This window comes from Drosophila takahashii, chromosome 3R (assembly GCF_030179915.1).
Source record: "Drosophila takahashii strain IR98-3 E-12201 chromosome 3R, DtakHiC1v2, whole genome shotgun sequence".
Taxonomy (NCBI): domain Eukaryota; kingdom Metazoa; phylum Arthropoda; class Insecta; order Diptera; family Drosophilidae; genus Drosophila; species Drosophila takahashii.
The window spans coordinates 25588699-25602666 of NC_091681.1; the positions used below are offsets into that span (position 1 = coordinate 25588699).

At 41.0% G+C, this 13968-nt stretch overlaps 1 protein-coding gene across 3 annotated transcripts in view; it reads right to left on the bottom strand.

Moving 5' to 3' along the window:
* Positions 1-292: 292 nt before the first annotated feature.
* The window catches only part of aus (argus), a 32958-nt gene continuing 19282 nt past the window's right edge, over positions 293-13968 (bottom strand). For 2 of the 3 annotated variants that reach the window (XM_070217691.1, XM_017148188.3), the window contains exons 5-15: positions 6310-6423; positions 6095-6232; positions 5838-5975; positions 5646-5734; positions 5013-5140; positions 4809-4928; positions 4585-4730; positions 4332-4506; positions 3946-4268; positions 3276-3473; positions 293-3210 (exon numbers count right to left, since the gene is read on the bottom strand). In XM_070217691.1, coding sequence (XP_070073792.1) covers positions 3113-3210; positions 3276-3473; positions 3946-4268; positions 4332-4506; positions 4585-4730; positions 4809-4928; positions 5013-5140; positions 5646-5734; positions 5838-5975; positions 6095-6232; positions 6310-6423 — 1667 coding nt within the window. In that variant the 3' untranslated portion in view covers positions 293-3112. Of the gene's footprint in view, positions 3211-3275; positions 3474-3945; positions 4269-4331; positions 4507-4584; positions 4731-4808; positions 4929-5012; positions 5141-5645; positions 5735-5837; positions 5976-6094; positions 6233-6309; positions 6431-13968 lie in introns of all 3 variants that reach the window. The other variant, XM_070217690.1, reaches the window with a different exon arrangement.

Consider the following 13968-nt stretch of genomic DNA (forward strand, 5'->3'; position numbering starts at 1 on the left):
CAAAGTGAGTCATGACCAAATTTTGATTACATAGAAGGAAAAAGAAAAATAATTATTTAGATACGTATATTGTACAGATGTAGAGTTTTTGTGCTTGGTCAATCAAATACTGTAGCGGATCAAGGTTGTAGGCGGGGAATTCAGAACATTTCAGAATCTCGTAATTTATACCCATTTTCCCCATATCGCCATCCCATGTAAACCTATAATATAGTATACTTTTTCTTTATGTATATACTTATCAAAGGCCATTGAGCCATCAACACTGATTGAAATAAAAACACAACAAATATATATTTTTAATTAGTTTGTATTTGTATTTATATTAGCTTAAAAAACAAATCCAAACAAGGTAAGAACACAGTATTCAAAACATTCAATTATTGACAAAAATTGCATACATTTTTCTTCACACACATGAACTAAACCGACGGCATAATCTGTTTCGTTTCCTCTTCATTCAGCTTGCTGCACTCGTTAAAATAGACAATTAAAATGATTTATAAAATCGCTTTGAATATAAAAATCACTTAACCCTAATGCTTAGCGTTCACACTCAGATGGCCGGCCACGCCCACAAGCTGAGCCTGGCCGCCCACCACCCATAAGTCGACTGCAGTTGGCCATACACAAAAACTGGATAAAAATTCAAGCGTTGCTTCGTCTATTTACAAAAATATGTTTGCACGTTTATGTTTGGTTTGGATTTAGGTTTTTTTTTTCGTATTTCGTTTAATTAAATAGCAGTTTTTAGAAACATTCGAATACATTTGTGGAGACCGTTTGGAACATCAATAACACACTAAGGTTCTGACAATGACACAAGAAGACAAACTAAGGCTGGTTCTCTAGCTGAGTTGGAAATCGAAGTTGGGGGATGGTTGGAGTTGGAGGATGAGGGGACAGTAAAGTGTCTCAGTTTAACAATTGCAAAATAAACCAGCAAAGCGTCTGCCAATCGGACTTTTAATCCTGGCCGAAGGGGTTGGGCTTAAAAAGTGTCCCTTGACTTGAAGTTTTATTCGATATTTCGTTTGATTCATGTGGGTTTCGGTTTTCCTCTTTAAAATGCTTTTATTATTATTTAATATGCTCGTATTTACGTTTTAAAAGCTGACAACAAATGGAAATGCCTATTTAGAGAGAGGTACACTCAAAAAAATGCTCAAGCACAGCGGCTGCTACTCCGTCATCCGATCATCATTGTACAATTTTGTACATCACGACTACTGATTTGTCTGGCCACAACGATATGGAGTGCTGCTGCTTCTGCCCTTATGTTTCTGTTTCTGTTTTTATTTCCGGTTCCGGTTCCTAGTGTATTCCTATTGGGTCTCGGCCACATTCTGGCTGCTGTTCGAGTTTATAATTCATTATCTTCGTATTTCTATATAAGTGTTGCTGAATGTATACATAGTACTTAGAAAGTAACCCTCCTGTTCCGTACGCCACTGTGCATGTTGGTGTCCTGCCACAATCCTCTCGTCCTTTAGCTAACTAGCAATTAGTTACATATGTATACACACATCGTACCGCGTACCGGGGTCAATTCGCATTACATTCGCTATTTACATGGAACTCAAAGTTACGCTTCATAAATTTTGACTAGTTGCCTTGAAGGGGTCTCTCTTTCCTCTCTCTGCTTATGTCCTTGCTACTCCTTAATTGTTTACTCGCTACCGATGCCGATGCTCGTTACTCGATACTCGGTTCTATTAGTTTTCGTTTTGGAATTTGGGGCAAAATTCTTGCTTACTACATCGAGAGAAAAATGCTAGTTTTTGAAATCCTTTGGATACACTTGATCATCATTAATTCCTCATTATCTCAAACTCTAGCAGATGTTGTCCGGCTGTTCTGTTCTATACTGCTTCTGCTTCTGTCAGAGATTTACACAGTTGTTTATTCTAGACCTATATCACCGCTTAATTGTCTTAAACACTCTAATTATTTTAGCTTCCTTCGCCACCGATCCGACACCATCTGTCTTTCATTCGTTTGGTTGAGTGTTGAGTTGATTTGTGTTGTGTCTTACAAAGTTAGTTGATTGATTATGAAAGTGGTGTGCCTCTACTTATCAAAGTTGCTCGAATTCCTCACTTCTGCTTCACTTACATGCCTAGGTATATATGCTTGCCAGTATATATAACTGTTACAATGAATCATACAATATATGCGTATTTTGCAAGGTATTAATTATGTATTATGAAACCAATGCGATCCTATGCAAAACGTTATTCATTATATATACTCGTATGTATGTATGTACGATTTTGCGTTTTTGTACATAAAAATATATTGTATATTTACGCCATATATATGTATATATGCCATATGTATGCGGTGCTGTACGCAGCATTTTAATCGAATGGCCAACCATATTGGCCATTTGCCTGTTTGTACATTTTGAAAGCATCGCGAGATCGGACTTGCTCCGAATCATTTCATATTTATATGTAGTTTAAAATGTTCCGCCTTCGTCCTGTGTTTCATATGTACTTTGTTGTAGGAAACATTTTGGAAATTATATAAAAAATACATGCCATAAAACACGCTACAAGATGATTTCAAAAAACAAAACGAAGAAGCTTTTAGCTTGTATTCGTATAGTTCTGATGTCTTTTCTCTGGATTGTGTTTTTATGCTCTCAATGCTTAGTGGGTAATCGTACTATAAATAAACAGCATTTGCAGCATACTCGCGTTAATAGTGGCGCTACTTTTAGTAATAGACGCGTTTTACTAGGCCTAATACAAATAGCGCTGATCTAAGGCTGTATTGCAAACCATTTTCCATATTGTGTGTGCTCCTGCTTGTCTTAATTTATCGAAATCTTGTTTATTTTAAGCACTTAGAACTAAACAAAAGTGTGTATCAGTACTAAAGAAAAAAACAATACGTTATATACAGCCAAACCAGTGCGAAGTGGTTCGATTTCGCCTTACACATACTACACGAAATATACAATAAGTCTTAGATGTGTCTTGTATACATGTCGATCATAATGGGATTTGGTTTCGGGGAATTAGTGATGTATACGTAGCGCTTTGGCTTGTCACGCTTAGCGGCCTATCTCAAGTTGTTTCTAGTTGCTGTAGCTGCCACTTGTCCCTCAGCTGCGCAGGTGAAGCCATGACGCCATCGCCACCAGGAGCAGCCAGTTGGCCAGGGGAATCCTCGCGCCACTGGCACCAGTCTCGCCACATTTACCTGCGGTTGAATAAATGAAGCGTTCAATTTTCGGTAATTAAAGAGAAACTAGCGATAGTACTCACCCAAAACTGACAGATTGGCCTCTAGATGATGATCGGGTGGCTTCTGGGTGCCCCGATAGCAGGCATCGCCCACAACCAGCTTGGCGGCGGTGCCCTCCGTGGGTCGATAGGTCAGACAGACTCCGTGCTTGCTGCCCTTGTGCCGAGCTATGATGTAGAAGGTGCTGTTCTCGCTCCAGGATCCGTGACAGGAGTACTCTGCAAATAAGCAGAAGGGGTGCATTTTAATAGCCGTACTATTATAGTATCAAAGTAGCTTATCAGTTTAAAAAAATTCTAATTAGATGGGTAATCGAATTTTTGATTTGAAAAATCCTTAGAGAAAAAGAAATATATTTTTAAAAGGGCTGACAATATTTTAAAGGATAATTGGCATTAGATTTAAAAAAGTTTTAGGTATCCGTTTCTAGCTTCTAACTTTTAAAAACCCAAAAAGCATAGCAAATTTTAAAAATGTTTTATAAAGGTTATTCGGTTTTTTCTAAGAGCTTTTGAGAGGTTTGCTATTTCTTAGAGTTTTCATACCAAAAAAAAAACAATAAAATAACAGAAATCTTCAAGTTGAAACATAATTTTAAGGTATCTAACTGGCAGTTAAGGCATAGTACCTTCAGGCGTATAAAACAGTGTGGATATAAATTGCCCTCGTTATTAGTTGACATCTACTTACCCTCCTCACCATCCACGCTGCACAGCGGACTGACGTCTATCATGTTCTCCGCCGTACAGCCCACCCAGAGTTGCCTTTGGGCATTGTAGTTGGGCACACAGCCGGGGACATCGCGTCGATTCCGCGTGGCCACAAATCCCACGCTAGTATCGCTGCTGTTGACCTTTTCCAGGACCAAGGCCTGCTCCTGCTCCTGCACCTGCTCCTGGACCTGGGGATCCTTGGGCGCATTGCGTCGACTGCGAACCGGGAGACCTCGGGTATTGGCATGCCAGGAGCCACGCTCCATGCGCTCGGCATTGCGAAAACTCAGCGAACTGTGTCTGTGGGTAACCATGGAAATAGATTGAGAAATGCCAGAGGTGGCGGCCATGAAGCGGACATACCCTTTATGTCCGAAATTTCCCGAGTCAGCGCCCTCGTGGTGATGATGTCCGTGGCCCAGATGCGACTTCCCATTGTGATTGCGCTTGTGGCGCGTGGCCAGATACGGCGGTCCGATGGCGCCACGTAGCGTGTAGATGCCCTCCATGGGACAAATGGCCAGGTCGGGATTGCTTGCTGAAAGGCGAGATAAACAAACGTTTGACGTTTCCGAAAAGAGACTCCCCAGAAGAGAGGCAGCTGTGCAGTGCTTACCCAGCAAGGTAATGTAGGCCATCTTATTGATGTCAAAGTGATCCGGTGCACAGGCATCCTCCAGGCGAATCGCCGGCTTGCCCGTCTGTATCTCGATGACGAACGTGTCCCGGCGGTAGAACATCATGCACATGAATCCCGATTGGCTGCGGGCGGCAAGGTAAGGAGGAGGGAAAGGTGAAATCAGAGGAAGGGAGGGGCATTTTCAATTTGGGGCCACTTACCACCCGGTGGTGTAGTGCACCACGGCCATCATTTCGGTCGGGGTCTGTTTATTTATTTGCTCACAGAGCGCACGTGTCTCCATATAGCCGTTGGGCTTAATAATGTGCACGGACCCGTCACTGCAAATTGGGAAAAGGTAGAGGTTCGGTTTCGGGTTTTCGGTTTTGGATGACAACTTGGCCGCAGGCCTGATTGCTACTCACTTGGAATGATAATTGTAGACGGCATTGCCCATGAGGGCATGCCAGTGGCGCGGACCCTTGAACCAGGCCGGGAAGTCGCAGCGCTCGGCGATGGGCGGCTTTCGCAGCGACATGATACGTGAGCCAACCTGTGGGCGGAAGTTAGTTGGATTAGCAGTTGTTGGGCGTGGCCATCACTCGGCACTCGGAATAAAAAATTTGACTTTTGAGTAAATTCCCTATCAACAGTAATATTTAATCTTAAAGTTATTATACATATAAGGAAATACTTTAAAAATTAGTTATATATCGGTTTTAGAGGCTACAAAATTGTATTCAAATGCATTACAAAATGATGTGTTTTTTCTTCCAGAAAGTAAAATAATTTCTTAAAATTTCTGTTTTACATTTAAGAAGTTTTCTTTAAGCCAAATAAATTATTGATTTAAGTTATTATCAATCATTCAAGCTTATTATATATATAAAATACATTTTTTATAATGATCTATATAGTCTATAACCAAGTAAAACATTTTTTCTGAGTGCAGCTAAGTGAAAATGATACGTTAACGGGGTGGGGAAATGGAACTGGGAGTTAGGAGTCAGGAGTGGGAGTGGGAGTTAACCCAAGGCTGGGCCTTCGAAAATGCTTACCTCGGCACTGTCTAAGCCATTGCAAGTGGCGTCGCCGGATTGGGCCAGCTTATATTCGGCATCCTTCGAGCTGAGCATGCTGGGGCCGCCTGCAAAGGGTACGAATGTACGGGTATTAGGGCCCAAACAAAAGTTCATCCTGTTTGCCCGGGGGCTGGGTGCCTTTGACTTGGCCTGGCTGATTCTGCTTACCCATCAGCGAGGAGATTTTCTCGTAGACAAAGCAGCGATAGCGCTCCTCGTTCGAAATGGCATGGTGGTGCGAGACGAGGCCGACCAAATAGCGTGAGTTGCCGTCCTTCCAGGTTGCCAGGCAAGTCAGCTCCTCCACTGCAGCGGGAAAAAGGAGCAGCACCACCGAAAAGAAAAGCAAGGAAGGAAGGAAGGATGTTCGTCTTGAGCAACGGCAAGGCGATGAGTCATTGTCACCCGGCAAAGGCGAGACTTACCCGTACTCTCAGTGCCCTGGACATCGGGACAGGCCTGGAAGCTCAACAGGAGGCGACTCTCCTCCGTGCAGCTCTCAATGTTGGACACCGGCGACTTGCACTCCCCGTGGCCTCGATTGTACGTAAAGATGAAGGGTCCTGTAAGCGAAATGGGAGGATGTAGATGTAGATTTCAACTCTTAAGAGGGTCCCCAGTGGCCAGTGCTACTACTCACCCTTGAGCGGACACTTGACCGGCTCGGCACTCTCCCGGAACAGCGAGTAGAGCAGGGCATCGCCCGGTATCTGGTCGCAGAGATTCTGTAAAGTCTCACGGCCCTTGCAAAAGTCTGGGGGACATGATTATTTTAAAAGCACAAATAAAAATTCAATTAATGCAAATCGCAAATTAGGTGGTCGTTGAACACAGAACACATAGAAGTAGGAAAAAAGAGTAGTAGTAGTAGTAGTGGTGGTGGTAGTAGCAGTATTAGTAGTAGAAAGTAGTTAGTTTTAGTGGGAGAGCAGAGTGGGTTAAAGTAGTAGTACTAAGTAAGAGCAAAACATTAATGTAAGGGCTTGGTTGAAAGGAAATCAAATCTACAAAGGGCTATAGGGATGTGAAAAATATCTTTTATATATATAATTTCTTGTTCAACTTTCGTTGAGTGCCGCACTGGAAGCTGCGCCGCTGCTGGGATTTCTCATCCGACCCAGGGCCATCGCCAAGCATGCCATTTAAATTGCACAGAAATTTGTTTAATTAAGTGGCCGCTGATGCTGATGGTCCGGGAGAAAATTGCGCAAATAAATGACGAAATGGAGCTTTAAATCAGCAAAAATGTCGCAAGTCGAGCGTTGCGTGCTGAAAGGCAAAAGACAAAAGGCAAGTTGCCCCCAGTTTCGAGCTTCAAGTGCGGCACAGAGTGGAGAAACAACAACAATTTCTGTGGAAATGTGTAAAAAGCAGCGGTAAGTACAATACATAAGTAAGATAAGTATGTAAGTTCCAGAAACAGAACCAAACGAAATACAAGAAAAAAAAAACGGTAAAGCAAACAAACCAAAGGCGGTAAGGAACAACAAACCAAAGACTTATGACGTTCACAGAAATAACTTAAAGACAAGAGTTTTTCATTTTCAGCGGCGCTTCCTTGGGCTGTGGAAATGCACTGCCCAACTTCTGTGTTGTAAACTCAACTGAAAGGCACGACACGTTCAAAAAAATAACCGAAAAGCAAAAACACACACTTGGTTCATCTTGTTCTTCCGGTTCTGAAACCAAAAGCACGGGATCTGGATTGGGATTGGGATTGGGATTGGGATTTGGGGGTTTTATTTCGGGGGAAATGGGAAGGAAATGGGCGGAGAAACAGAGGCGGTTTAAGGTTGTAAAATAATGTTAGTGCCTGGTAGGGCCTGGTATATAAGGTATTTGTTGCTAGAGCAAGCATAACATTTGAATCAACTAAAAAATAATAACAAACATTTACTCATGATGAATAAATTGGGTAATCGGTGGTTTCTGGTTGTATTTTTTTTTATGGCAAACGCGAGAGTTGTATATGTGACATATATAATACTTATATATGTTCTTTTGGTAAAGGGTCCTCTCTTTTTTCGTTTCTTTTTTACTGGTAAGAGTTGTAGAGTTGGTATAAAAGTTAATTGTAACTAAAATCCGTATCGTATAATTAGTATACACCAACAGATACGGATATGGGCATAATATATACATAAAACACATTCAGGCATTGTTCTCAACAGTACAAAATGGTTACAGCTAAAAAAGGCACACAACAAACGGTTTCGTATTATTTGGTTTTTGTTTAAATTTTCTTTCTCAACAAATTGAATTGTTTTCAGTTTGTTTTCGTTAGCAATACACAGGCTACGGCAAGGAACTTAAAAACAGGCACACGCAGAGTCGCAAAAAGAGGTAAGAAATTATGGGAAAAATACCAATTATGTTGTGTGGTGTAAAAAGCCAGGATATGCAGGATACACACGGGTGTAATCGACTGTATTGTATTTGGGGTGTTGGGTTTCGGGGTTTTCAGGGTTTTCAGGGTTTCATGGCTTTCGGGACCGGCCTTGTGGCGTTTTTGAGTAATGATTGTAATTAAGTAGCAACTACACTTTATGAGTTATACAAGGCACAACAGAAAGGTGTAGGGTGGGCGTGGCAGTGTCTGGATGTGTGTGTATGGGTGTATGGGTGTACGAGTGTCGTGTGTCATGTGTGTGGGTGTCGGATGTTTTTTTCATATTTATTTTTTAGTTGGAGTGTGTGAGTATGTGTGCGTGTAATGGTCAAATACTACGGAGAAGCGTTTGTAGCATATATATGGGAGTATATCATGACAAGGCAAAAAACGACATCACAGACATGGAGAAAAAACGTAAGGGAAAAAAAATGGAAAATAAATTATAATACTTTTGCAGTTGGTTTTCGGTATTCTCTTTACGATTTTTTGCTTGTTTTTTTCTTTTTGTTTTTTGCGGTCGGACTGAGACCGTTAAGCGCAGAGTTATATTAGATAGCCGGGCTAAATTACAGTAGTAGTAGAGTAGTTGTGGCCCAAAAACATTCTAACGCACACGCACAACGAACAACAATGATAAATGAGAGACACACACAGCTAGAAAGAAGGAGGAACAAAGGATTGAACCAACCAACGAACGAACTAACGAACGAACAAACGACACAATCGTAACTTATGAGTAACCGAGAGCAGAAATTGTTGAGTTTCATGTTAAAATTACATTAATTAAATTACACACATGTATGTACAGAACGTAGGGAGAACCGGGAACTGAATAGAAACTAATTAAACAACGACAAAGCAACTGAAGAAACCAAAATGAACCGAAAAAAAACTAAGACTGAGAAAAAGAGGATGGAATCAAACTCAAAGGGACACAAACACGGACACACAGAAAAGGAAAGAACAACACAGAATGGTGAACCCATAGAGCAAATAGTAGTACGAATAGTAGTAGGGTAGTAGTAAGGTAAAGTAGTAGTAGGTTGTTAGGTTAGGTAGAATGTAGTAAGAAGAAAGTACAATAAGTAATTGATAAATGAGACAATTATACTAGCGGTCACCGGGCAGCCCATCCCAACATTTCATCATCATATACAAAGATGTACTCGATATATATTCGTGGCTAAATATATATCACATTTCTTTCATTTTTGCTTGTGGTTCGTTTTTCTTTTTTTCATTTCTCTTAGGCATGTGCAAAGGAGCACAAAATTTAGCTGAAATCCTTTCTTGTTTTTGACATCCACGAAATTGAATTAGAAAACAAAGTATGACAGAGAGTAGGTAAAAGTAATGAGCGCATGGCTTTCTATACAGATGTGTCTCGAATTCGCTTTCGTAGGCTCTATGGAAACAAATGAATTTTCCTCTTTTAAATCCTTTTTTTTTTATTTTAATAAAGCGAGAACAGAAATCAAAAGCGGGAGTTGTGAGGGATTGTGGTGGGGATTTCGGGTGCGGTTGGGTGCATTTTTTTTGGGGATCGGACAACTGAAGGAAACTTAACAAACCGTTAAACGAAATTTGAAAGGCATTCTTTTTTGAAATGGAATGGGCGTTTGGGTTGTACGATTTCCAAGAGCTTGGCAGACTTGATCTGATTAGGAAAAACAAGGCAAAGTATTATTTCGAAAACATTATTAACCATAATAAGGAGATTTACAAACCGTTCGCTCGGATCACAATCAAATTTGAAGTTTTAAGTGAGGAAACAATGGTAAACTTAGAGGTATGGGGAATATATTACAAGTGTGTATTTATGTACATCTCTTCATGCACCGCTACCAATCTTGGAAATCCTACTTTCAGCTTCGTCTCAAGCCGAAGCTCCAGATTTGGGTTTATCTTATATTTTTTTTTTTTGGTTTTTGGTTTTAGTTTTAGTTTTAGGTTCGCTCGCTCATGGTTTTACTGTACAAAGTTGATGATGATTTTTTGTTAGCAGTGGATTAATATAAACATTAATAATCATAATCATGTACAAATACAAAGAGTTATATATAATATTCAAAAAACAAAATCAAAGCGTCTCAATTGGTGACAACGAACAGTATCTCAAAAGTAAACTCAAAATCAAATCAATCAGTAGTAAATATGTATGTAAGTATGTATGTACCAACAAACAAACACAATTAAATATCTGTACAAGAGAATATATGGAATTTGGACCTTTATTTACAGCGTTGTGTGTTATTGTCATTGTTCATATTCACATTTCTACAAACTGTCTCGTTTACGTTGAGTTGAGTTTGGTTTGGTTGCGTTTGGTTAGCTTGCTTCTAATCAGATTCTAATTCCTATTCAGTATATTCTTCAGTTTCTGCTTCTGCTGATGATGATTATTCGATGTGGCTACGAGAATTTATTGCTTGCAGTTCTGTCAAATTTGGCTTTAACGCAAGAGGTTTAGTTTTATGGTTTGCAGCTCTCTACACTCCCCAAAATGATTCGGCAAGGGGCCCAAGGAGGCTAGACACGCAAAGATAAGTGAGCGGGGCATAAAAATAATAAATAAGTATCAACAAAACACAGAACCTAACCGTCGTAACCGTAACAAAACAAGGCATACAAATTAAGACGAATGAGGTTTATGGCACGAATTTTATGCGCATACAATACTAGATACATATAGACGACGTGTATCCACGAAATTGACAATGGAACCGAACCGTGGCGGATGGCAAATAACCGGGCCAAAGTGGAACCGACCAGGAAAGGACGGTATGCTATGCGGTATGGCATGGTATGGTATGGTATGGTATGGTAAGGGGGAATTCTGAATGGAGCGACAACAAATTAATAGAACAAACGGGCACCGACGACAACCAAAACGGGCAAAAAATGAATGAGCACATAAAATATTGCATAAATAAATGAAATGAATTGAAATGAAAATGGCAATGTGAAAATATATGTACGAGAGTGTATGCCCAGAAAAACAGGAACAACAATTGGCAACACGGTGTGTGTTTGGCCAGGAGCGTTGAGAGATTTTTGCTTTTGTTGTTTTTCGGGGCCAGGACCCGGGGAAAACACTCGAAATTGGTTGACACCCCGGGCGCCTGACGCCACTGAATCGCCCCGGAATCGGAATCCGGCTCTGTTCCCGGGTGTCCCTAGGTAAATAAGTTTTTATGCTCGGCATTCGGTATTCGCGCTATATGTACATATACATATATACGCGGCGAAAACTGTACCAACTCACGCAGGGTCCCTGCCCCCTTGGAAAAACGAAGGAAAAGTGGGCACATGAAAATGCCAAAAACTATATAAAATAAAATAAAACTCGGTGTCGGACTAGGTTCGGGGTTGAGTTGGGTTTTGGGTTGGTTTGGGTTCCTGCGCCTCCCGGCCTCCCCGGCTAACAAATTACCCAGTCAACGTCCAGGTGGAAACTCCCACCCAAACACCAACCACCCACACGCACACCCATGGAATGGCAATGCCCTGTTATGTGTGCGTGTTGTTATTGTTGATGATTTTTCCCCATTCTTCCCTCTGCTCTGTTTTTTTTTTTGCCATAAAAGGCATGGCAAACATTTTTACCGACATTTGATTAAATTTAAATATCCTTGCTCCGAAATTGGCGAAAGCATGTCCTGTTATGTTGTAACACCAAATAATATAAAGCAAATTATGAGGGCGCAAAGAATGCGAATATGCGCTGAACGCCCAAAAAGATAAACTCATAATAAAATGCCCCAAAAAAATGAGAGAGGAGGAAAAAAAAAACCCGGGGAGACTGCAAAAAATTTTCGTTGAATATTTTCCCGAAAAAAGAGGGAAACTCAAGAAGCTACAGAGTGAGGGCAACCTCCTGAAAACGGCGAGTGCTTGGATGGCGTAGTTTTGCTTAATTATTTTAATTATTTTCATATACCGCCTACGCTTTTGCGCTGCAATTAAAACGCTGCGGCCTGGCCTTCATTGAGTGCCCATCACCCCGAACCTCTGGGCTTCATTTTTTATTCCCAGGGTTTTTCGCTTTTTAGCAGGTGGAGTGGAAGTGGCGGTAGAAGGTAGCTGGAAGTGAAATTGGTATGCAAATGCTGCCTGGCAGCCCGTCACAGGCTACACAAAATGTCTGGCTAAAAGCGCTGGCAAAATAAAAAGCGGTAAACATAATTAAGGGGGGTGGGGTAGGTGGTAGGTGAGGGGTAGGTGAGAGGGTAGTGCAGGTCGAGTGGCTAGTGATACTCGGTACTATCGTGTGTAGTTTGTACTCGAAAATGCAATTTAAATGGCAGTTAGCAAACGCCCCCAAGTATGCAATTGCTTTTGATGGCTCGCATTGGATTATCATTGATGCCAATGAATCGGAGGATTGAAGGATTCAGGAATCGGGCAGCAGACTCGTTCATTTGATTGGCAGCTCGCTTACACGCACTTTGCTGGCACTTATGGTCAAAATAATAGGTGCATGAATATAGATATTAAATTGAATGCTTTACTAATAAATTAAAAAAAGACAGGAGATCATTTTGCGTTTGTTTTAAGTTTTGGAACTTAATTGAGTATGTTGAATAGAAAAATCGTAAGAATTTATAAACAATTCAACAATGAAAAATATAATAATTACCACTTAATTAATATTTTTATTATCTTAGATTTTTCTAAAATTTAGCTATACCTTTCCAGTATAAATAAAAACGATCCTAACATCACAAAAGTAATTCTATCTCAATTTGCACCTATTATTCTACCCATGACTGTAGCATCGCATGTGTGTCTGTGGAAAACCTTGCATATCCTTTGATGCCCGACACGAGTGAAAACGACACTACATTAGCCTTATAGCAATTAACAAGGCTTTCCCTGCTAATCCCATATGTACAAGTTTTCAGTAATTGAAATTGTCGACTGTCTAAGCCCAATTACAGTCTGCCAGGCCAAGGATATACACATAGTATACATTGTTTCCTTGTGTTCGTGTGCTGGTCATAAAAATGACTGAAACTGTCGTAATTGAAAGCAACTTTATTATGCCGTTGCCGAGAATCTCAATTCAAAGCGCATTAAAATGGCCAAAATGTAAAGGATGTGTGCCCTGGCAGCGTTTTCAATTTTCAGTTCGCCCGCAAGGCTTGCTCTTTTATCCGAAAACCAGAAATTTAATCTCGTGTTTGTGTGCGCGCTTGTGTGACAATCTAAACAAATAATGATTTAATAAAGAACGAGCCAGCACACACGCACGCAATTCCATTGTACTATTGATACCATTGTTTTACGGTCTGCTAATCAAAACCAACTCAAAACCCCGCCCACGCCATTGGGTTGTTGTGTGATTTGCGGGGCTGGGGCTGGGGCTTCTCCTGAATTATAAATGAGACCTAAAACTCTCGTTTAATATTTAAACAAAATCAAATCAAGGAAAAAAGGAAGGCAGGCAACACGAGGCAGCCAAGGCAGCCGAGACAGCCAGTCAGGCAGTCAGGCAGTCAAACAGTCGTCGGACTTGGAGCTCCAGCTCGCTCGGAAATATCAAGTGGAAAATATCAAATTGTGAGAGGGCCAGGACCTGGGGGGAGGTGGTGGAGTGGGTGGGCGTGGCGTTTTTCAAATGCGAAGCCAACTGTCTGACTGAGCTCTGGGCCAAGAGCTCACCACTTAAACTAATTTGATTTCTATTGAGGCAAACAAATAATAAATAATGAATTTACATTTCTATGCGTGTCCGGGTGGATTGCGTTGCCATGACGGATCTGGATCTGAATCAGAATCTGAATCCGAATCCGGCTTGAGAAGAGGTAAGTGAGTATGTAAGACTTGCATTCTATTCAAACCCTTCTGGTTATTTAGTATTTTCCCTGGTAATTAGGTGCACTGGAGGCCGCTCGCCACCTGATT